The 21,811-nt window shown below is 44.7% G+C and overlaps 2 protein-coding genes across 2 annotated transcripts; one reads left to right on the top strand and one right to left on the bottom strand.

Moving 5' to 3' along the window:
• Nucleotides 1–1,067: 1,067 nt before the first annotated feature.
• On the bottom strand, nucleotides 1,068–20,985 carry LOC130551179 (uncharacterized). The gene is made up of 4 exons (XM_057328723.1): nucleotides 19,584–20,985; nucleotides 1,878–2,090; nucleotides 1,148–1,754; nucleotides 1,068–1,080 (listed from the first exon to the last, which is right to left on the bottom strand). The coding sequence occupies exons 2-4, from the start codon at nucleotides 2,086–2,088 to the stop codon at nucleotides 1,068–1,070; spliced, it is 831 nt and encodes a 276-aa protein (XP_057184706.1). The 5' UTR covers nucleotides 2,089–2,090; nucleotides 19,584–20,985.
• LOC130551178 (uncharacterized) lies at nucleotides 12,613–17,333 on the top strand. The gene is made up of 2 exons (XM_057328722.1): nucleotides 12,613–13,595; nucleotides 16,719–17,333. Exons 1-2 carry the CDS (start codon nucleotides 12,676–12,678, stop codon nucleotides 16,828–16,830), a joined length of 1,032 nt encoding a protein of 343 aa, XP_057184705.1. The 5' UTR covers nucleotides 12,613–12,675; the 3' UTR covers nucleotides 16,831–17,333.
• Nucleotides 20,986–21,811: the final 826 nt, after the last annotated feature.

The following is a 21,811-nucleotide window of genomic DNA, read 5'->3' as shown; positions in this document are numbered from 1 at the left end:
TGTCTAAAGTCCTAGTGACATCAGTCCATATTCAGTTTCAGACATCACGCCACTCATGATCTGAAAGTTCCTGAATCAAAGTAAGGACCCTTGGGTTCACCTGAAGGCAGGATGTGTTTGTCTTTTCCACTTTAGTGCCCTTTTCTGGGTTGATGGAGAAAAAACACCTAGGGAAAGAAAAAAATATTACTATAAATTAGCTTCATTAACAATTATATAACCCACAATCTTTTTTACTCAAGCTATAAATAATTAAACATAACTAAGCAACTAAAGTTAATGCATTAGCTACCATTATTTTTTCAGTTCAATAAATTGAAATTGTTGCACAAAGCCTATCCAAGATTACATACCTCTGCAGAAACTCCAAGGTTGATGCCAACTCTGATGGGTAATGGATGTTGAAACAATAGTAGCTACCAAACATCATGCACACGGCGGAAACGAAGGAGGGGAGGTTGTCAAGTACAATGTTTTGATCCACACACAGCATGAACCGTTTTGCAGAAAAGCAGGATCGACCTATAAGATAAAAATATTCAAACTAAATTACTAAAACAAAAATATTACAGTAAAAAAACATTGTGCAACAAGAATATGTGTACAAATACCCTAAAAGGAGGAAGGCAGAAAAAAGTTAGAAATACTAGAGAAATTGAAATTAAAAAATTACTTACCACACACAACAAGGGTGGGAGTCAGACGAACTTAGTCCATCTGTACTTCTTCTGCCAGGCAGGTGTCCTCAACATAACAGAACATTGCATCTTCCTTCTCATTGAAGTAAGATAACAAAAGCAGCAACATCTCTTTGACATCTACAGAGCAATCACTCAGCTCCCCCCTCATCACTTTCAGGGTTGTTACAGCCTGCAGGAACTTTTTGTTCTTGTCCACACCAACAGTATTGAAGTAGTTCAAGAGTCGTTCTCCCTTCAGAGTCAAATTCCGTGTAAAAGTTTCTTTAAGCCCAATTCCAGTAAGTTCCTTGAAGTGGACTGCCATTCCAAGTTCGTTGAACCAAAATGGCCACTCTTCCAGAAGGCATTTTATATTATCCCCCTGGATCACTTGTTTACGCTGTGTGTAGAAAGTCAACTTCATCAGACGTTTGACCTCATCTGTATTTGTATCATTTTGCTGAAACATCATCTTCAGTTGTTCTTTCTTTTGTCGCTGACTATCTGGGGTCTCTCCAAGAGGAAGGGATTTTAAATCCCAGTTAATGCAGCCATACGTATCCTGCATTGCTGCTCTCTGTTCTGGAGGGACTTCATCTGTGTCAGACTCATTATTGGGATGCTTTCGTTTTCTTAATTTTGGGGTCGTTGATCGTTTCACGTTTTCAATCCTATATTGCAGTTGCTTAACCAAAGAGTGGTACCCTGTGCCAATCACATCTCCCTCTATTATGTCTTGCAGAGATCTAGGATATTTCACTACCATCTTTTTGGCAACTTCAGTAGTACTCCTTTTACCTGGGCAGGGATTTTTTCGCATCATCTCATGAACTACAATCCGGAACATCTCTCTTCTCATTTGTGGACATGGTCGTTTCCCACACTCTAATAACTGCATCAGTTCCTCTGGTAACTTATCCCATGGTACATGAAAGGTGTAAACCCAATCTGTGTTAGGGCTTTGGGAGTTGATGGAAGAGGTTGATGGTGAACTTTGGGGTGAAAATGACTGCAAGGTTGTGGAAGGTCCTGGCAAGGCATCAACTGATGAGCTGCTGCTTTCAGGAGTCTGACCTGCAAAAACACACAAAAGCACAATTTATACAAAGTGAAGATTTTTATATTTCCAACATTTAGATATTTTATGCCAGCAACATTGGGCAATGTTTACATTCTTTACTGCAATAAATGACTTACATGACAGCTTCAAAGCTGCAAGGACTTTACGGGCTTGAACTGGCCTCAGCGCAGACAGCAAATCAGCTTCCTCGATAAACTTAAAATCATCACATGTCTCTACACCCAGAGACTGCAAGGTCTCTTCTAAAATGTTTATTGTCAACTCTGGAAGGTCAGGTAAAATCTTTTTGATGGCGGTGCGAAGAAAAGTTCTCTCAGAGTCAGTCATTTCTGGAAACAAGCAAGCAGTAATTAGACTCTCAGTGAAGGAACACTGTGCATTTATAAGAGGTGCTATACTTTTTTTGAGTATACAATGTGTTTGAGAATTTTTTGCTAACTATGCACAAGCATATTTAGTATGGTTTGTCCACCACTTTGGCCTAGACCTTTATTTCTACAACACACTGTGTTTCAGTGGAATGACTTGATGTCCGTTAACATTGTATGATGGTAATGGATAAAAATTGACCAGGTCATTAATGTTAAGACATTGCAACCTCCTGCTCTGTTTTGTCACAGAGTACAGATGGTACTCAGAATGATAGTCGGCTTTCTGTATTTCGATCACAAAACACACATTGGCATCATTATGAATTAACATAATGAGTAGTTCTCCAAACTCAATGGACTCATCATTTTTTGACACAAGAAAATGTCCTTTTTTATATGATGTGCCTTTATACACTACGTCTGTGGATACACAAGTACTTGTTTCTGAAAAGCTAAACTCTCTGAATGCATGTTTGATTGCATCACTGTAAAGGCTGGTGTAAAATGTGCAACTGTCTTTGACTTGCAGAAGTTGACTGCATCCTGGTCCAGCTGAAAGATATGTCTGAAACATCTGAAACATCTGATGTCTTTCAGACAAGGTCATGCAGATGGTTTTGAAGTTTTTCAAATGCCTAGCACATCTCTTGAAGTAGATGTGTTTACTTTCGAAGCGCATCGTCCATAATCTAATCAAGGGGCCAAATTATAAAGTTAGTGCTGGATAGTGCCGTAAGAAATTATGTTTTGGTTTCAGTGGACTGTCAGGAAATAAAGACTTTCTTGATTCCAAATATTCTTGGATTAGCATGTCAAGATAGGCTACCTGTGCTGTTGAAATCTTTTGTGCACAAATCAAATCAACAATATCTTTAAGCTCGAGAGTTAATTGCCACACATCATCTTCTGGATTTTACACTTTGTCACCAATTAATACAGGAAGCAATCTTAAGAAATTCCAGTTTTGAATGGCTTGCCCAGAAAGCTTAGGCACCTCAGAGTTGACAGCACATGGCTTTGTGAGAGCATCAGTTCCTTTGTACTTGAACTGCTTGATGCGCCGGTTCAAAGTTGAATATGTAAGCCAATGCTTCTTCTTAATGAAATGCTTCAAGAACAATGCAACATCATAGGATAAGGCACCCTCAAATATGTCATGGGCCAAACATGGTGGCAGACCAGGATGGCAAACATGAAAAGATTTCAGAGTATTGAAAACGTCTTGGTTACGGATGCAAGCACAAATGTTTTTATATGCCAATGTTAATATATCCGCTAAGATGAGCTGCTGCATAACGAGCTCTGTACCGAGTAGAGAAGTGATGAAGTGAGTCTTACTGTACATTAAAAGATTGAATGACATACTAAAGATGGAACCAAGTATGTGATTTGCATGATTGAAGAAATGTAATACAGTTTAATTTGTCTTTTTGAAAGATATTTCTCATTCATAACTGTCTCAAGCAAAGACAGTGCAGCTTCAAAGATACATGAGCCAATGGCGTTTGAGGGTGAGCTCTGTCAGAGCGTTTCATTGGTTGAATATACTGATTGAATACGCCCCTCACTGAACGAACGAGTCAATTGAGTCAAAATGAGACTGAATGAACTGTTACATGTCGTTCATGGTCTAATATTCTCTGTGTTGCAACAATGCGTATCCAGTAGTTACTGAACGTTTCTGAAAAATAAAGGTAATGACCTGGTTTACTTTAATTCTAAGGTCAAGTAAATTATGTCAAAACAGTATGGAACATTTAATTACACCAATTAAATTACTTAAAACAGTTAGATTTTAGTAGACTAAATATAATGTAGATTTCGTCGACTAAAACTAAAATGATGGGGATGACTAAATTATGACAAACTAAATTGCATTTTAGTCAAAAGACTACGGATAAAACTAAATCAAAATTTGCTGTCAAAATTGACACCGGTCTTAATTTCATGTAAAATTGCAAATTATTTCAGTGACAAACCTGCAGTACAGAAGGTTCAGTTAAGGCTTAAAATTAAAAAATATATATTTATTAAGTTGTATGTGCAACAAAAAAGTTACTGAAATTGTTCATATTTTGAAAATAAACGTTTTTTGAATTTCAGTTTTATTTTTGAATTTTGTTCAAAATATCGTGATATGTACATAATCGTAAACTGTGTATCTCAGTAAATACTGATATATACGATCAGTGCTCCGTTTCCTAGTTATGCTGCTTCTGTCTCCTACCGTTATGGATTGGGAGTCGACTCCAAAAGAGTCGATTCCTCGACTCTTAATGTCCCTAAAGTCGGATTCGACTCCGAGACAGGAATAGACTCTGGTCTACTCCTTTTCGACCTCGTCATTTTTAATGTTGTCATTGACTCAAATCGGTTAAATTGTCTTTGTGATTGGTGCAAAGCAACGAATAACATTTAAAAAACAATCATGTTTAAGATAAAAGCCATACTGCCACTCTCTCTCTGACTGTACACGTTTACATCCAAAACACTGCGGAAATCAGAGCATGAGTGACGCCTACTGGTACTCTCACAAAAGAGCACACAAAATTTCCTGTTCATTCTTCACCTTCAATCCGATCACATTAAATTCTCAAATTATTTTTAAAAACTCCCCTATATTTAGTCTGTCCTTCTTTAAGCTTTTATTTCTCTAAACAACTGTTAAGACTGTAAGTTGCTTTGAATGAAAGCGTTGCGCTATGCTTAAATGTGAGTCTATGCTCATAACTAGACACAAATCAAAATCAAGTTTGTGGGAAACAAATTATAAAGCCTTTCATCCATCATAAAAATAAAAATATCAGCAACAGCCAGGAAGTCACAAATCATATAGTAAGTTCTTGTTGCTGGGTTATTATATAGCATATATTGTTGGTTTTTAAATACTTTTTATTGTTAAATGCTCAACACAGAAAGGCAATGAGTTACATAAAGAAAAGAACACTAGGTAAGCTCAACGACTTTTCTCCTTGTTTTAAATAAAGTGTTGAACTTAGCCTAAGGTATACAATTCTTAAACGAATATAAATAAAAAAATGTTTTAGGCTTGTTTAGTGCACATTTACGGAACCTCAAATCAAAACAATGAAATGCGGTTTCTTTAAGTACAAAACACATTCATTTGTGTAACTGTAACTCTCCAAAATCGATGCAATATAAAAATTATTAAAATAATAAACACAACGAAATGTCTTAGCTTTACCATAAGTCTATAGCTACCATTAGACCTGGGCAGTCATGTCTTTGCTCTGCATGCCTTGCTCTGCATGCGCTTGGAAAACAGTCTTGTGGGTCAGTTGTGGCCTAGTGGTTAGAGAGTTGGACTCGTAGCCAGAAGGTCGCTGTTTCAATTCTCAGTGCCACCAGGAAATGACTGAAGTGCCCTTGAGCAAGGCACCTTACCCCCGTTTGCTCTGCATTGATAACTGCCCACTGCACCCTACTTGTAAGTCGCTTTGGATAAAAGCGTCTGCCAAATGAATAAATGTATGTATGGACTAAACCAAAATGGACTAACTGATCTGACATCACAAAAAACTCTCTCTGATGGTGTGTGTATTTTCTAGTGACTTTAAAGATTGGTTGCCAGCCAAAAGTTCCCAAACTTGTGAAGTTACATTCATTTATTTTATATCCGTATTCCTGCTGCAGCAACCCTCTGGGCAACCGACCCATGTGATAGATGTGATCGCTTCCATTTTAAATTTTAGAAAATTATAAAGTTTTACAAGTGATCGATGCTTCACACCAAAACGGCTTTAACATTTACCTCAGAGTTTACTTGCGGCTCACCTCAGACAGGCCATGTGCTAACATGACGATAAATAACAAGCTTGTGATGCAAGAATGTTTCAAAGCCTAAACAATATAACACATTACAACGTCTTGGTTATGGATGTAACGTCTTGGTTACAGATGTAACCTCAGTTCCCTGATGGAGGGAACGAGACGTTGTGTCGAGCCGACAGATGGGGTTCGCTCTTGAGAAACTATCAACTTCTGACTAGTTTAGAAAAGGCCAATGAAATTGGTGAATGAAATTTGCATGACGTACTCCGCCCGGGTATATCCGGGTATAAAAGGGAGACGGCGTGCTGCATTCATTCACCTTTGGTCTGAGGAGCCTGAGGAGTACTCAGTTGGTACCCGGCCTAAGGAGCAGGGCTGCACTGCCCAGCCCGCCCGCAGGAGGTGCTTGCTTAGTGATGGATGAAATGCCTGTTCTTCACCCAGTGGGGGAGGAAGGGGGGGGCGAAAATTGCACGCTGACCCACCTAGGAAGGGGAAGGTGATTTCGCAGGCATATGCCCTACCGGCCGCCAGTCTTAACTGATGCCCTGCAAGGCTCGAACTGACACCCATTTACGCGGAGGCTGTAGAACATCGCAAAGGTGTTGGGCGTAGCACAACCCGCAGCTCTGCAAATGTCTGCTAGAGAGGCGCCCTGAGCCAGTGCCCATGAGGAGGCTATACTCCGAGTGAAGTGAGCTCACACTACCAATGGGCACGGGCGGTCTTGGGACCGGTACGCCATAGTGACAGTGTCCATGATCCCGTGCGCCAATCTCTGTTTTGAGACAGCCCTCCCCTTCTGCTGGACTCCAAAACAGACAAAGAGCTGCTCAGAGCTCCTGAAGCTCTGTGTGCGGTCCAAGTAGAGGCGCAATGCACGTACTGAACACAACATGGATGGGGTTGGGTCTTCCTCCCCAGTGGGGGAGCGCCTGCAAATTCACCACCTGGCCTCTAGGGGGAGTGGGTGGGAACTTTGGGCATGTAGCCGGGCCGGGGTCTCAGGATAACGTGAGAATCACCGGGCCCGAGTTCTAGGCAATCTGTGAACACAGAGAATGCTTGTACGTCCTCTACCATCTTGGAGGTGAGTGCCATCAGGAGAGCCGTCTTCATCGTGATGTGAGAAAGAGCGGCATCTCCAAGGGGCTCGAAGGGGGCCCTCTTGAGGTCCGTAAGGACCACATCAAGGTCGCAAGAGGGTACGGAGCATGGACGAGGCGGTAGCCTTCTCGCGCCCCTTAGGAACCTAATGATCAGTTTGTGCTGTCCTACAGACTTACCAGGAACTGGGTCGTGATGAGCGGAAATGGCGTCTACATACACGTTCAGTGTGGAAGGGGAGAGATTACACTCGAGTCTCTGGAAGGACAGCACGTTCCCGATCGAGCAACTCCAGGGCTTTTCTCTTCGAGAAGAGCACCAGGATGAGAAGAGGCGCCACTTATGGGCGTATAGCCACCTAGTGGCCGGGGCCCTAGCCTAAGTCATCCACTCAGGATCTCCTCGTACCGTCCAGGGGCCAGACATGGGGGTTCCAGAGTTCTGGCCTGGGATGCCATAACGTGCCCTTCCTCTCAGAAAACAGGTCCTTCGCCAGGGGAATCGGCCAGGGGGAGCTGTCGTCGAGAGCATTAGCTCTGAGAACCAAGTCCGGTTGGGCCAGTATGGTGCAACTAGTAGCACTTGATGATCCTCTTCCTTGATCTTGCACAGGATCTGTGCAATGAGGCTCGCTGGGGGGAAGGCGTACTTCCGCTTGTCCCGCGGCCAGCTGTGCGCTAGAACATCCATGCCGAGGGGGGCCTCGGATGGGGAGTACCATAGCGGGCAATGGGTGGTGTCCAGGGAGGCGAACAGGTCTATCTGAGCCTACCCGAAATGCACCCAAATGAGCTAGACTGCGCAGGGGTGGAGTCGCCACTCTCCGCGAGGCGTCAACTGACGAGAGAGTCACCTGGGATATGTGTGAGCGTCAACTGACAGGTCGCCTGGGATATGTGTGAGCTGATCACCTGATGACTCCACAGGAGGAGGCGTCCGGTGAGTCGTGTTCACTGCCGTGAGCAAACGCCACCCTGGCGGTTGATATACGCTACGGAAGTTGTGCTGTCCAACCAAACCAGCACGTGCTTGTCCTGCACGAGAGGTTGTAGCCCCTTCAGTGCAAGTAGCACAGCCAACAACTCTGGGCAGTTGATATGCCAGCGCAGGCGGGGGCCTGTCCATCGCCCCAACACTGAGTGCCCATTGCACACGGCACCCCAACCATGCAGGGAGGCATCTGTCGTCACCTCGACGTGCCTCGTGACCTTCCCGAGAGGGACCCCGTCCGTAGAAAGGTCATTGAAGACAAAGGGGTTAGGGTGCGTCGGTAGAGAGACGTAACGGCCATCCGCCTGCTGCCGGTGTGCCATGCTCTCCAGGGAACTCGACTCTGTGGCCAGTGTTGGAGCGGTCTCATGTGCATCAACCCGAGGATGCCATGTGTCCCAGGAGCCTCTGAAATTGTTTCAGGGGGACCGCTGACTGCTTGAAATGTTCCAGGCAGTTCAACACTGACTGAGCATGCTCTGTAGTCAGTCGCGCTGTCATGAAGACAGAGTTGAGTTCGATACCAAGAAAGAGGATGCTCTGCACAGGGGAGAGCTTGCTCTTTTCTCGGTTGACCTGTAGTCCCAATCGATCTAGGTGCCAAAGCACTGTGTGTACATGACAGATCTCGCGAGTGTGCCAAGATGAGCCAGTCGTCGAGATAGTTTATTAGCCGCACACCTCTCTCCCTGAGGGGAGTGAGGGCGGCTTCCACGATCTTCATGAAGACTTGTGCTGACAGGGACAAACCAAAATGGAGGACTCTGTACTGATATGCCCGACCCTCGAAAGCAAACCGTAGGAACGGGCGATGATGAGGGAGAATTGAGACATGAAAGTAAGCGTCCTTCAGGTCGATTGCCATGAAACAATGTTGACATCTGATAGACGCCAGGATGCACTTCTGCGTGAGCATCCTGAACGGCAGCTTGAGTAGGTGCCTGTTCAGGGTACGCAGATCTAGCAACCCCTCCTTTTTGGGGACGATGAAATACGGGCTGTAAGACCCGTTGAACATCTCGGCTTGAGGGACGAGCATGATCGCTTCCTTCTCCAGAGGGGTGGCAACCTCGGCCCGAAGCACGGGAGCATCCTTGCCTCTGACTGAGGTTTGAGAGGATGCCCCGAAACTTGGGCAGGCGTCTGGGGAGTTGGATCGCGTAGCCGAGACAGATCGTATCCCGTAGCCACCGTGACGGTATGGGAAGCTCTTGTCAGGCTCCCAGGGGCCGAGACAGGGGGGGGGCTAGTGGTACGTTCTGCTTCATCGACCTCCCGGGGGTGGTTTGACGGCTGGCAGTGCGGTTCACTCGCCGTGGGGAATTGGCTCTGCTGACTTTCCTGCCTGGCGATGATGTAGCACAACGCACCGTCGACTGAGAGTGCTGAGGGCTGCTGATTATCCTCGACATTGGGTCTCGCCGTGATGCAACATCGAGTTGCCGAACACCATTGTGTAGAGGGTGAGAGTGGCTGTGATAAACACCCAGAGAGAGAGGAAACTCTTCTTGAGAAAGTGGGCTGTTGGGATGGGGCAGGAACCGTGCCGGATCGACCAACCAGCAATGGAATGGCTGGGGTCGGGCCCGATGGTATTCTCCCTGGGGTCTTCTCATGAGGGCCGCTTCTGCTTCCGCCGCGGCTGCTGACAGGGTGGTGGTCTCCTCTTCGACGGCCAGGGCTGCTGGGAAGCAGACGGTGCATGGGATCTCGAGGGCCGGAGGGCGGCCGAATCGCGGCGGGAGATGATATGCTTCATAGTCTCTTTCTGCTTTTTTACTGTCGAGAACTGCGGCTCGACAGTATCACCGAACAGCCCCCTTTTGCGAAATGGGTGCGTCGAGAAAATGGACTTTCCCGGCATCATTCATCTGTGCAAGGTTCAGCCAGAGGTGTCTCTCCAGGACCACAAGTGTGGACATTGCCCAACCCAGGGCCTGCATGGTCACTTTGGTTGCACGTAGAGCGAGGTCGGTGGCGGAGCGGAGTTCCTGCATAAGCGCTGGGTCGGTCTTACCCTTGTGGAGCTCTCTCAACGCCTTGGCCTGATCGACCTGCAGGATGGCCATAGCGTGGAGAGAGGAGGCAGCTTGGCCCGCAGCAGTGTAAGTTCTCGACACCAGAGATGCCGAAAATTACATGCTTTGTACGGGAGTCTAGGTCGAGCCCCCCAGGAGGCCGCGGTCTGCTGCACAAGTGCACCGCGACGGCACACTCCACCTTGGGGACATCAACGTATCTTCTACCTGCCCCACCATCGAGGGAAGAAAGGGCGACAGAAATAGTTTGACGTGCACGCGCCGAAAGGGGGCAATCCAGGTCCTTACTAAGTTCCTCATGCATTTCCGGGAAAACACGGCACTGGGGGCGAGCGCAGCTTGGAGCCGCGCTCAAACCCGAGGTACCATGTATCCAGCCGCGAGTGTTGGGAGAGGCAGTGCAGTGCACTGCAACCCAATGCCGGCGGCCCGGGAAAGCATGGATGACATTTCAATGTCCGCTTCTTCCTGGGCTCGACCCCCCGAGGGAGTGAGCTCCGAGGAATCGTCGGAGTCACCCTCCGATGCTGCAAGGGACATCTCATCATCAACATCACGCACCATTTCCGAATACGTGGTTGAGGAACAAGACGGTGGGACCGTCTCTTGGGGAACGGTCAGACGAGCAAGACGAGGTGCGAACGGTCTGCGAGCCAGTGGCTGACGGATTAGGTTCACAGTAATCCTCATATCACCCTCGCTGCTCGCCGTAACCACTGCTGTCACGGAACAGGAAGCAGCCAAGGTGGTGGCTGAGTCCGTGGGAACACAGCCACCCATGAACGCAATGTCTGAATCGTCAACCGCCCGCAGCATGGGCAGGACAAACCCACAAAGGCTGCCCCAGCGTGCTGGAAGCAGACATCGTATCCGTCCCCCTCCTTGATGAGTGTGTTGCACCCAGGACAACAGCGGGACATGCAACGCTGGAAAATTTGCTCTTTTAGTGAAAAAACTTGAACACTTCTGGAACTGCCGAGACGCACAGGGGTGTCGCCGCAGGAAGGGCCAGTCCACTGCACCACATCGTAAGATTCCAGCAGTAATTCGGCTTAGAGTTTGATGTCTCGAAGTCGATCATGTGTGAAAGCTCCGAAGAACAAAAAGGTGCATGAATGCAGCACGTCGTCTCCCTTTTATACCAATTTCATTGGCCTTTTCTAAAATAGTCGGAAGCGATAGGTTCTCAAGGGCGAAACCCATCTGTCGGTTCGACACAACGTCAAGAGACCGACAGAAAGGGAACTACAATAACGAAATATTGTTAAAATATATTATATTTTAGTATAAAAAACTATGTAAAATCAAAATTTTTGCATACCCCAGATGTACTCCGTCAAAGGTTGGCCGCGCAAAGTTTTGTGCACTATAGTGATGTTACGTTCATGAACAAATCATTATTTTTGAACAAATCTTTTAAGTAAACGAATCGACTCATATTTCTCATTCACTGAAATCTCTCCCTCCAGCACAGAGAGCGTCTTGGCTTAAAGCTGCAGTCCTTATCTTTGGCCTCTTTGTCGCCATCTCAGTTTGAAACTTAAAATGTCAGCTATATGCAGAGTTATTTTCTTTACGTGGGGACTGCTGCTCTGTGCGGATGAATCTGAGCTCTTTGCTTAATAACTGACTGCTCACACCACATCAGAGCACATCTGTACTTCAACTTGACAGTAACATGGGAACGTGTCTATACCAGATACAACGCGAAATGTTTAAAAATATCACTAATATAGAATCAATAGTATCGTTTGATATCGCGTCACGCCTGATGTAGACAAAAACTCTAAATAACATGGAAAATACCGCCTACCTTATGTCCTACAAATAATATATCTGAAACATGTCATCTGAACACATAAGTAGTATAAGCATATACTACAGTGGCAAGAAAAAGTATGTGAACCTTTTGGAATTTCAGGATTTTCTGAATAAATTTGTCATAACGTGATCTGATCTTCATCTAAGTCAAGGGTATTGACAAATAAAATGTGTCTAAAATAATAACACAACATTTTTTTTTTATCTTTCATGTCTATATTGAGAACAACCAAAAAAACATTGTAGTGCTTGTGGAAAAAGTATGTAAACCCTTGAGTTAATGACCTCAAAAAAGCTAATTGGAGTCAGGTTTTAGCACACCTGGAGTCTCGTTAAGATAATAAGTTTGGAGGTGTGGACTACAGCTACTTTGACTGATAAAACCCCCTCAAACTTTTGGAGTTTGCTCTGCACAAGAAAAACTTGCTTATGTGAGCCATGCCTCGCCAAAAAGAGCTTTCAGAGGATCTATGATCAAGAATTGTTGATTTACATAAGGCATGCAGGGAATGGTTTGGACGTCACTTCCTGTTTGCTGAGAGAGGTTTGAGTCGGAGCTCTTTCAAACTTATTCTTAATACATCGTTTATTCTTGTTATATCTTAAGACTTGTGTTTTAAATTGTTATTCACCAAGGGTAAAACAAATCCTTAAGTATATCCCATACCAAAAATCATCCTTAAACGCACAGATAATTTATTTTTATAGGATCACTCGCTATTAGCCTCAGGCTGTTAGCATTCCCAGCCTGCCTGCTCACTGCTTAACACACTGTTCTCATTATTACATCACTAATGGCTAATGTTTCAGATGTGTTTGTACCTCTGAGTGCAGATGAGGAAACGATCGCACTTCAGTCGGAACTGGAGGCTGTGGAGAAGCAGATCCAGGATCTACTAGAGAAGCAGGCACGGCTGCGAGAACGTAAAACGGCGCTGGAAACATCCAGAGCTGACGCTCGCAAATCCGCGGTAAGTTTTCATCGCAATTTTAATACTCCTTCCACTTCTACTCCGCGTGTTTCTCTGCACAGAGCCCAGGCTTCGAGAACACGGTCAGCAAAAATGAACTTCACTCCTGCACCGGCACACCCACAGCGAAAGGCACGAGACAGGACTGGAGCGATAACCCAACCGCCGCCACCGGTCTTCGAGATCCCGACCAGGAACCGCTTTGCAACCCTCTGCGAGACGGAATGCAACGCAGTGGTCATCGGAGACTCAATCGTCCGGAACGTACGCACTTCCTCCACTAAAGGTAAGGTGCGCACTCATTGTTTTCCTGGCGCCCGTGTTCTTGATGTCTCTGCGCAGGTACCTGCGATCCTGAAGGACAATGCTAACGTCAGAGCTGTCGTGCTGCAAACGGGGATGAATGACATCAGGATGAGGCAGTCGGAGATCCTGAAGAGGGACTTCAGGAGTCTGATCGAGACGCTACGCAACGCATCGCCCACGGCGAGGATCATCGTATCAGGGCCGCTTCCTACCTACCGACGAGGGAATGAAAAGTTCAGTAGACTATTTGCTCTAAATAAATGGTTGTGGCATGGTGTATTGAACAGAAGCTGCTCTTTGTTAATAATTTTGATCTGTTCTGCGAGCGACCTAGGTTCTTCCGCCCTGACGGCCTGCACCCCAGCAGCATCGGAGCGGTTCTTCTGTCTGACAACATCTCAAAGACGCTACGCACCGCTTGACTACGTCTCCCAGCGGTAAGTCAAAACTTCAACCATAGTCTGTGTTCCTCCCACTCATCTGTTAGAAATGTTACTGCTTCCAAATGCATAGAGACTGTGTCTGTCCCCCGAATAATACTACAAAATAACAAAATAGCCAAATCTCAGAGAAAAAATCGAATCGTGATTAAACCTGAGGACAATGTAATAATCGACCAAAACAAACTCATAAAGTTCGGCCTACTTAATATTAGATCACTAAATTCAAAAGCAGTTATTGTAAATGAAATGATCACAGAAAACAGTTTTGATATACTTTGCCTTACCGAAACATGGCTTAAACCAAATGATTATTACGGTCTAAATGAGTGTACACAACCAAGCTACTGTTATATGCATGAGCCACGTCCGGTTGGTCGAGGTGGCGGTGTCGCAACAATCTTTAGAGACTTTCTTACTGTAACTCAGAGAACGGAGCATAAATTTAAATCATTTGAAGTGCTTGCGTTGAACATAATTGTTCCAATTGACAGTAAAAAAATCATTGCTTTCTTGTACGTTGGCTACGGTGTATAGACCCCTGGTCCCTACACTGATTTTCTGAAAGAGTTTGCGGACTTCCTATCGGACCTATTGGTTAACGTTGATAAAGTACTAATTGTCAGAGACTTTAATATCCACGTAGATAGTGCTAACGATGCATTAGCAGTGGCGTTTACAGAGCTATTACACTCTTTTGGAGTAACACAACACATCAATGGACCCACTCATCGATTTAATCATACACTAGACTTGATTATATCTCACGGAGCCGATCTAGCCAATATAGATATTATACCTCAAAGCGACAATGTCACTGATCACTATCTTATAACATGTACACTGCGCACTGCAGAAATCAGCCGTTTAACTCGTTATCGACAGGGTAGAACAATTACCTCGACTACTAAAGATAGTTTCGCAAAGAGCTTGCCAGATCTGACTCCTTTAATAACCATACCAATAAATACAGAATCGCTCGATAACATGACCAGCAAATTGGGAACTATTTTCTCTAATACATTAGAAGCTGTCGCACCTATGAAGTCAAAAAAGATTAATGAGAAAAACGCAGCACCATGGTACAATAGCACCACTCGCGCCCTTAAAAGAGAAACACGTAAACTGGAGCACAAATGGAAACAAACCCAATTAGAGGTCTTTAAAATTGCGTGGAAAGAGAGTGCGAACTGTTATAAAAAGGCACTAAAAGCAGCAAAGGCTGAGCACCTCCGTAACCTCATAGAAACTAACAAAAACAATCCAAGGTTTTTATTTAGTACAGTTGCTAAACTAACAAATAAACAGACTTCACCTGACCTGGGTATTCCACCGCACCTTGGTAGCAATGATTTCATGAATTTTTTTTACAGAGAAAATCGAAAACATACGAGACAAAATAGTAAAAACTCAACCTCCAAGTCTGTCCTATAAATTAGTACCAACCATCGCCCCAAAAGAAAGGCTACAGTGTTTCTCACCTATAAAACAGGAAGATTTAATTAAACTTATTGCAACATCTAAACCTACAACTTGCTTATTAGACCCCATACCAACTAAATTATTAAAAGAATTATTACCCGTTGCAATTGAGCCCATTTATAACATTATCAACTCGTCAATTAATCTAGGCCATGTCCCAGGAGCCTTTAAACTGGCCGTCATTAAGCCTCTTATCAAGAAACCAAACTTAGACCCCAAAGAACTAGGAAACTATAGACCGATTTCAAATCTCCCTTTCCTGTCTAAAATACTAGAAAAAGTAGTGTCCACTCAGTTGTGCTCTTTCTTACAAAATAATGACATACAAGAAAAATTCCAGTCAGGCTTTAGACCGCATCATAGTACTGAAACTGCGCTCGTTAAAATTACAAACGACCTGCTTATAGCATCAGATAAAGGTAACATCTCACTCCTAATCCTGCTTGACCTTAGTGCTGCGTTCGATACTGTAGACCATAAAATACTTCTAGATCGCTTACACAATTATACCGGTATTCAGGGACAGGCACTACAATGGTTCAGATCTTACTTATCAGACAGACATCAATTTGTCCATTTAAATGGGGAATCATCAAATCTAACACAAGTAAATTATGGATTACCTCAGGGATTGGTTTTAGGACCCTTGCTATTCTCCATATACATGCTGCCCCTTGGAAACATTATTAGAAAACAAGGAATTAGCTTCCACTGTTATGCAGATGATACTCAGCTATATATCTCATCAAGACCAGATGATTCCTTCCAACTATCCAAATTGGCAGAGTGCATCGACGATATAAAGCATTGGATGACTTGTAATTTCCTTCTTTTAAATTCTAATAAAACAAAAATATTACTTATCGGACCAAAGACACGTGAGCAGAATATTCCGGATTATGACCTGCAAATTGAAGGCTGCACTGTTACTCCAACAAATACAGTTAAAGACCTTGGCGTTATATTAGACAGCAACCTGTCATTTAAAAATCACATCTCAAATGTCACAAAAACAGCCTTCTTCCACCTTAGAAATGTTGCCAAATTGCGAAATATTTCATGTGTGGCTGACGCAGAGAAGCTTATTCATGCATTTGTGACCTCAAGACTTGACTACTGTAATGCACTGCTTAGTGGTTGTCCTGCAGCATCAATAAACAAACTACAGTTAGTTCAGAATGCAGCTGCCAGAGTTCTAACCAGGTCCAGAAAATACGATCACATAACCCCAATGTTATCAACCCTTCACTGGTTACCCATTAAGTATCGTATTGACTTTAAAGTTCTTTTAATTACTTATAAAGCCTTAAACGGTTTAACCCCTACCTACATAACAGAGCTTCTACCACACTACAACCCATCTCGCTCTCTAAGATATCAAAACTCCAGACTTTTGATAACATCTAGAATAACTAAATCCACCAAAGGGGGTAGAGCTTTCTCATACGTAGCACCTAAACTCTGGAATAGCCTCCCCGATACTATTCGAGGGTCAGACACACTCTCCCAATTTAAAACTAGATTAAAGACACATCTTTTCAGCCAAGCATTCACTAATACATAGCTAATGAACAGCAGCTACGCTAATTATTCTCTTTCTGTTTCTGCCCTCGCCTCGGGATGCCCATCCCGAGGTAGGGAGAGATTCCGCCAGGCCCAGATGAACGTCATATGCCCATCCACAACTAGAGATTACGCCAGCTACATCGGAAAATCCCGTACCATCCTCCTGCGAGAACCTGAGGACTGACTGACCATCCCAGCTCCATCCAAGGCAATTCCATCACCACCCAAGAAAAAGGCGACCATCTGGCCGGCCCAGCTCAAACAATTCCATCCCCAACCGAGAGCAAAGACGGACTACCTGTCACATAAATGCTAAATTTACAATACTTGGTATTTAATGCTAAACTTACATCACATGACAGCAGTTTGAAGTTATGGCTGCACTCAGTGACTTTGATTGGAGGTAGCTGGGTGGGTGTTGTAGGGAGTGGGGGGGCTTGTTGGTTGTGGTTCGGGGCGTTTCATTTGTTGGGACTGTGTGGGTCTGGTCTGGTTGGTCTTGTTTTGTTGTCGATGTCGGACAACAGAGGAATAAAGTTAATTATGCCATTACTACTTTTCCCTGGTTGTTCCTCTGTTGTCTGTTGTTGATCGCGGAATGGGACCGGGTTGGACCTGCACGGTTTCGGCGGGTGGGGCTTCCTGGGTCGCGGCTCGTGGGCTCTCCCTGTTCTTCGTGGACGTTGCTCGGTCTGGAGATCTGGCCCTCCCGGCTGAGCCTGGTTTCTCCCGAGTTTTTTTTTTCTCTCCATTATTCATCATTGGAGTTTGGGTTCCTCGCCACAGCAGAGCAGAGCAGTGCAGTGTTGGCTTGCTCACTGGGAGACTGCATTTATTTATGCATTTATTTATTAGATATTATTTATTATAATGATCTTGCTTGGTCTATAAACACCATGCACTGTGCTGTGTTTTACCTTTCTGTGTTTTTCTTATTTGCTCCTGTAAAGCTGCTTTGGAACAATGCACATTGTGAAAAGCGCTATATAAATTGAATTGAATTGAATTGAATGCAAGGGTTACAAAGTTATTCCAAAGACTTGAGAAATTCACCAGTCTACAGTTAGGCAAACAATCTACAAATGGAGACACTTTGGGACTGTTGCTACTCTACCAAGAAGTGGGTGCCCAGTCAAATTGACACCAAGAGCACAACAAAGACTCGTCAATGAGGTAAAGAAACAACCCCGAATGACAGCCAAAGATTTGAAGGCATCATTGGAACTTGGTTACATCTCTGTTCATGAGTCTACAATACATAAAACACTGAACAAGCAGGATATCCACTGCAGGACACCTCGAAGGAAGCCACTGCTTATTAAAAAGAACATTGCTGCATGCCTGAAGTTTGCAAAAGAGCACACTGACACTCCACAGCGGTATTGGCAAAATGTTTTGTTGACTGATGAAGCTAAGATTGAACTATTTTGAAAAAACACAGCACTACATCTGGCGTAGAAAGGGCACGGCATATCATCATGAAAACATCATCCCAACTGTAAAGTATGGTGGAGGAAACATCATGATTTGGGCCTGCTTTGCTGCATCAGGGCCTGGCCATCTTGGAATCATTGCGGGGAAGATGAATTCCTAAGTATATCAGACAATTCTTCAGGATAATGTGAGAATGTCTGTACGTCAGTTGTCCACAACAGAATGGCTTCAGAAAAACAAAATCCGCCTTTTGGAGTGGCCAAGTCAGAGCCCAGACCTCAACCCAATAGAGATGCTATGGATTGACTTGAAGAGGGCCATACACATGAGACGTCCAAAAAATGTGATAGAGCTAAAGCAGTTCTGCCAAGAAGAATGGGCTAAAATTTCTCCTCAATGATGTGCAGGTCTGAAACACAGCTACAGGAAGGACCTGGTTGAGGTTATTGCTGCCAAGGGGGGTCAACCAGTTATTAATTCTAAGTGTTCACTTACTTTTTCCACTGCCATTTTGAATGTTGAATGAGTGTGTTCAATAAAGACATGAAAGATCAGATTGTTTTTGTGTTATTATTTTTAGACACATTATGTTTATCAATACCCTTGACTTAGATGAAGATCTGATCACATTTTATGACAAATTTATTCAGAAAACAATGAAATTCCAAAAGGTTCACATACTTTTTTGCATACTTTCAATTTTTATTGATTTATGACCCCCTGTCAAAGGCCTGTCAACCTGTCAATCAAATGCTTCTTTAATGGCCTGTCAATCTTGTTGACATTTATGTTTTATGACTGTTTGTTGGGCATCATCTGTCCCCCCTTCCTACAGTAGGCCACCTACCTACACACCACCCCCACACCCTAATCAAAAACTGTGCTTTCAGCCTGGCTGATTTTCTACTATAGGCTACATTGTGTTAAAGACGGTTGCGTTTGTAAATTAGAGTGAGATAAAGTAAATGTTTATGGGATGTTTCTTCTGGGAGTAAGTTGTTTCCTTGTTTTGTGACTTTTATCTAGCAAATGTGTGTTTGAGACTTTGGGTTCAGCATTCTTATCAAAGTGTCATAGCCCTCACTCTTCCAGGCAAGTCATGTCAATCAAATTAGGCTGTGTTTTTATGGCCTGTCAGTCTTGTTGGTAGTTATGTTTTATGACCTGTTGTTGTACCCCTGTCGCTGTTTATCTGTACCCCACTACACCCTGCAAAAAAAGGTGTTTTCATCCTGATGACCTGACATCCTGCCTGCCGGGGGGTTGTTTGCATCACATCACAGTGTGAAACATGTCTGTTGGGGTTGTGTTTATAAATTAGAGAGATAAATTAAATGTTTATGCATGTGACGTTTTCTTCTAAAAGTGAGTTAGCACTGCAACCAATTAATGATGTTTTATAAAGAAAGTTCGGCAGGAACACGCCAGATAATCAACCCGATTGCATGGGTAGAGCACACATGTAACCAATTAACCAAGGGGTGTAAATTTGCATTACTTAACTCCGTTCTTTGACAGCTTTCAAGCATTTGGTTCTCTCCTTTGCCTAAGCATGTCTGACACAGTCTTCCCAGTCCCACGACGAGCCAGGTCTCTCTGCGAATAATCCGCCCCAATCCACCGACCCCAGGACTACTCCCTCACAGTCAGCCTCCAACACCAAGCCCCAGGCCTCATCCCGCGGCCGTAGCTGAATCTGCCGAACCACACACATGCCAACACGGCGAAGCCCAGTCTCACCCCCATCGACAAGGCTTTCAGCTTCTCTGGCTTCATCCTACCGCTCGACAGGGTCAATGGTTTCCCTCATCCAGAAGTGGACAGTCGCGGGCTTGAGGAAAGCACTGATAAATAACGACGTGCAGTTCTCGGGGCGATTGAGCAAAGAGGAACTGTACACTTGTTACGTTAGCACGCAATCAGCTAACCTCTTGCCCAAATCACCACCTCTAAAGGTGACCAGCAAAATGAGCAAAGCTCGCAAGACTGCAAGCTTGCTATGCTCCACTCCTCCTCTTTCCCACACGAGATCCGGCACTATCCAAGCTTCAGGTTGCCACGCCAAGCCGTCAGTGAGCTTCAGACGATCCCCTCATCTCACCGCAAGGCCCCACTCCCCTTCAGATTCGGCTCAGCCCAGCACCATGGCTCTCGTCGATGCAGCTCTGCATGCAGCTGGGCTTGCCCGCCCTTTCTCAGCACATCAGACTCATCTCCCTTCTCTATCTTCCCCTTTTCCTTCTTAGTGACCTTCAGCTCCTCTAGCAGAAGCTAGCGTGAGACTGCCTCTGCTAGCAGGCCAAGCTTCACATGCACTCCAACAGCTGCTTCCTTCTTTCTCAAACCCCTCCCCTTTACCGTGGCACTCTACTACAGCAGCCGATGCAAGCGTGAGGCTGCCTCAGCCTCCAGCGCTGGCTCACACATCTTCTTTCCCCCCCTTTTACTCTCATTCCCCTCAAGCCCCAGGGGCCTATTCAAACATGAGGCTGCCTCCACCGCCAATCGTACCCCCCATCGAAATCCAACTTTTCACAGACGCAGCTCCCACAGTCGGGTTTTATCAAGGAAACTGGTTTGCATCCCCAAGTCCCCCCCAGCTGCAGGACTTTCCACAGTCCTCAGCGCTGTTCGAGCTTTAACCCGTCATATAGCAGCTTTTCTGTGGGGGAAAGAATGGACCACTAACAGTATTTTAGAGCATTGCAACAACGAAGCAACAGTACAGTGTTCAATAATGGCCGCTCTCATTCACCTGCCCTGACGCCCCTTTTAAGACGTCTCATCTGGATCTCAGTTTGCTATATATTTATCATGGTCGCCAAACATATTCCCGGTTCAGAAAATCAAATCGTTGACTATCTTTCTCATTTTTTTTTTTTCATAAATTCAAGACGTTTGCTCCAGAGGCGGACCAATTTCCAACTCAAGTACCTCACTATTCCGAACTAATGTTCCCATGAACCACCCAATTAAACCTCTCCTTGAAACTTCGCTCGACACCATCCTCCAAGCAGTTTCCCCCAGAACCCTCCAATCATATGTGACAGCGTGGAGGTGCTTTAAAGCATTCCACCTTGCCCATAACCTACCTTTTCCAGATTTTTACCTCATTTCAATATCCTCATTCATTTTATATCTCAAAGTGTTTAAAGCCCTTCAAGTCGGATCCATCGAAGTTTACCTAAGCAGCATCCAATTCTTCCATAAACATATTCTCGGAAATCCATCCCCCGAAATAAATAATTCCCAAACTTCCCTCCTGATCAGAGGAATCCGACGAACCCAAACCACCCCCCCTCCCGATGCCAGACAATCAATAACGCTGGACATTTTTACCAAATGCATCCAAACCCTTCGCACAAGCTATCTACCTATCAACACCGCCTGCACACTTGACGCCATGTTCATCCGAGCCTTTTTTGGTTTCCTTAGATGTTCACAACTCACTACCGCCTCCAAATTCGACCCAAAAGTCCACCCCACCATTTCAGATCTATCTGTTCTTGATAGTAAAACCACATCCTACCTAATTAAACAAAGCAAGACAGACCAGGCAAAATGGGCCATTTTGTTTAGATCTTCAAACTCCCGTCCCCAATCCAAACCTACCAAATTAATCTTTCTTACCTCCACCGCCACGCACACAGGCTAAATCCCTCTTTGAACCTCTCTTCATAGACGATTCCAATAAACCTGTCACTCGCTTCTGGTCTCAAAAACAGCTAATA

Source organism: Triplophysa rosa, unplaced genomic scaffold (genome assembly GCF_024868665.1).
Source record: "Triplophysa rosa unplaced genomic scaffold, Trosa_1v2 scaffold75_ERROPOS2878189, whole genome shotgun sequence".
NCBI classification, from domain to species: domain Eukaryota; kingdom Metazoa; phylum Chordata; class Actinopteri; order Cypriniformes; family Nemacheilidae; genus Triplophysa; species Triplophysa rosa.
The sequence above is the reverse complement of the archived record's forward strand: the minus strand, read 5'-3'. Positions and strand labels throughout refer to the sequence as shown.

Excerpts from the sequence above, each read along its gene's own strand:
- LOC130551178 (XM_057328722.1), top strand. The coding sequence starts at position 12,676 with ATGGCTAATGTTTCAGATGTGTTTGTACCTCTGAGTGCAGATGAGGAA. Across the intron at positions 13,596-16,718 it reads CTTGACTACGTCTCCCAGCG|GGAGAGATTCCGCCAGGCCC; the intron begins GTAAGTCAAAAC and ends ATCCCGAGGTAG.
- LOC130551179 (XM_057328723.1), bottom strand. The coding sequence starts at position 2,088 with ATGACTGACTCTGAGAGAACTTTTCTTCGCACCGCCATCAAAAAGATT. Across the intron at positions 1,755-1,877 it reads TGCAGCTTTGAAGCTGTCAT|GTCAGACTCCTGAAAGCAGC; the intron begins GTAAGTCATTTA and ends GTGTTTTTGCAG.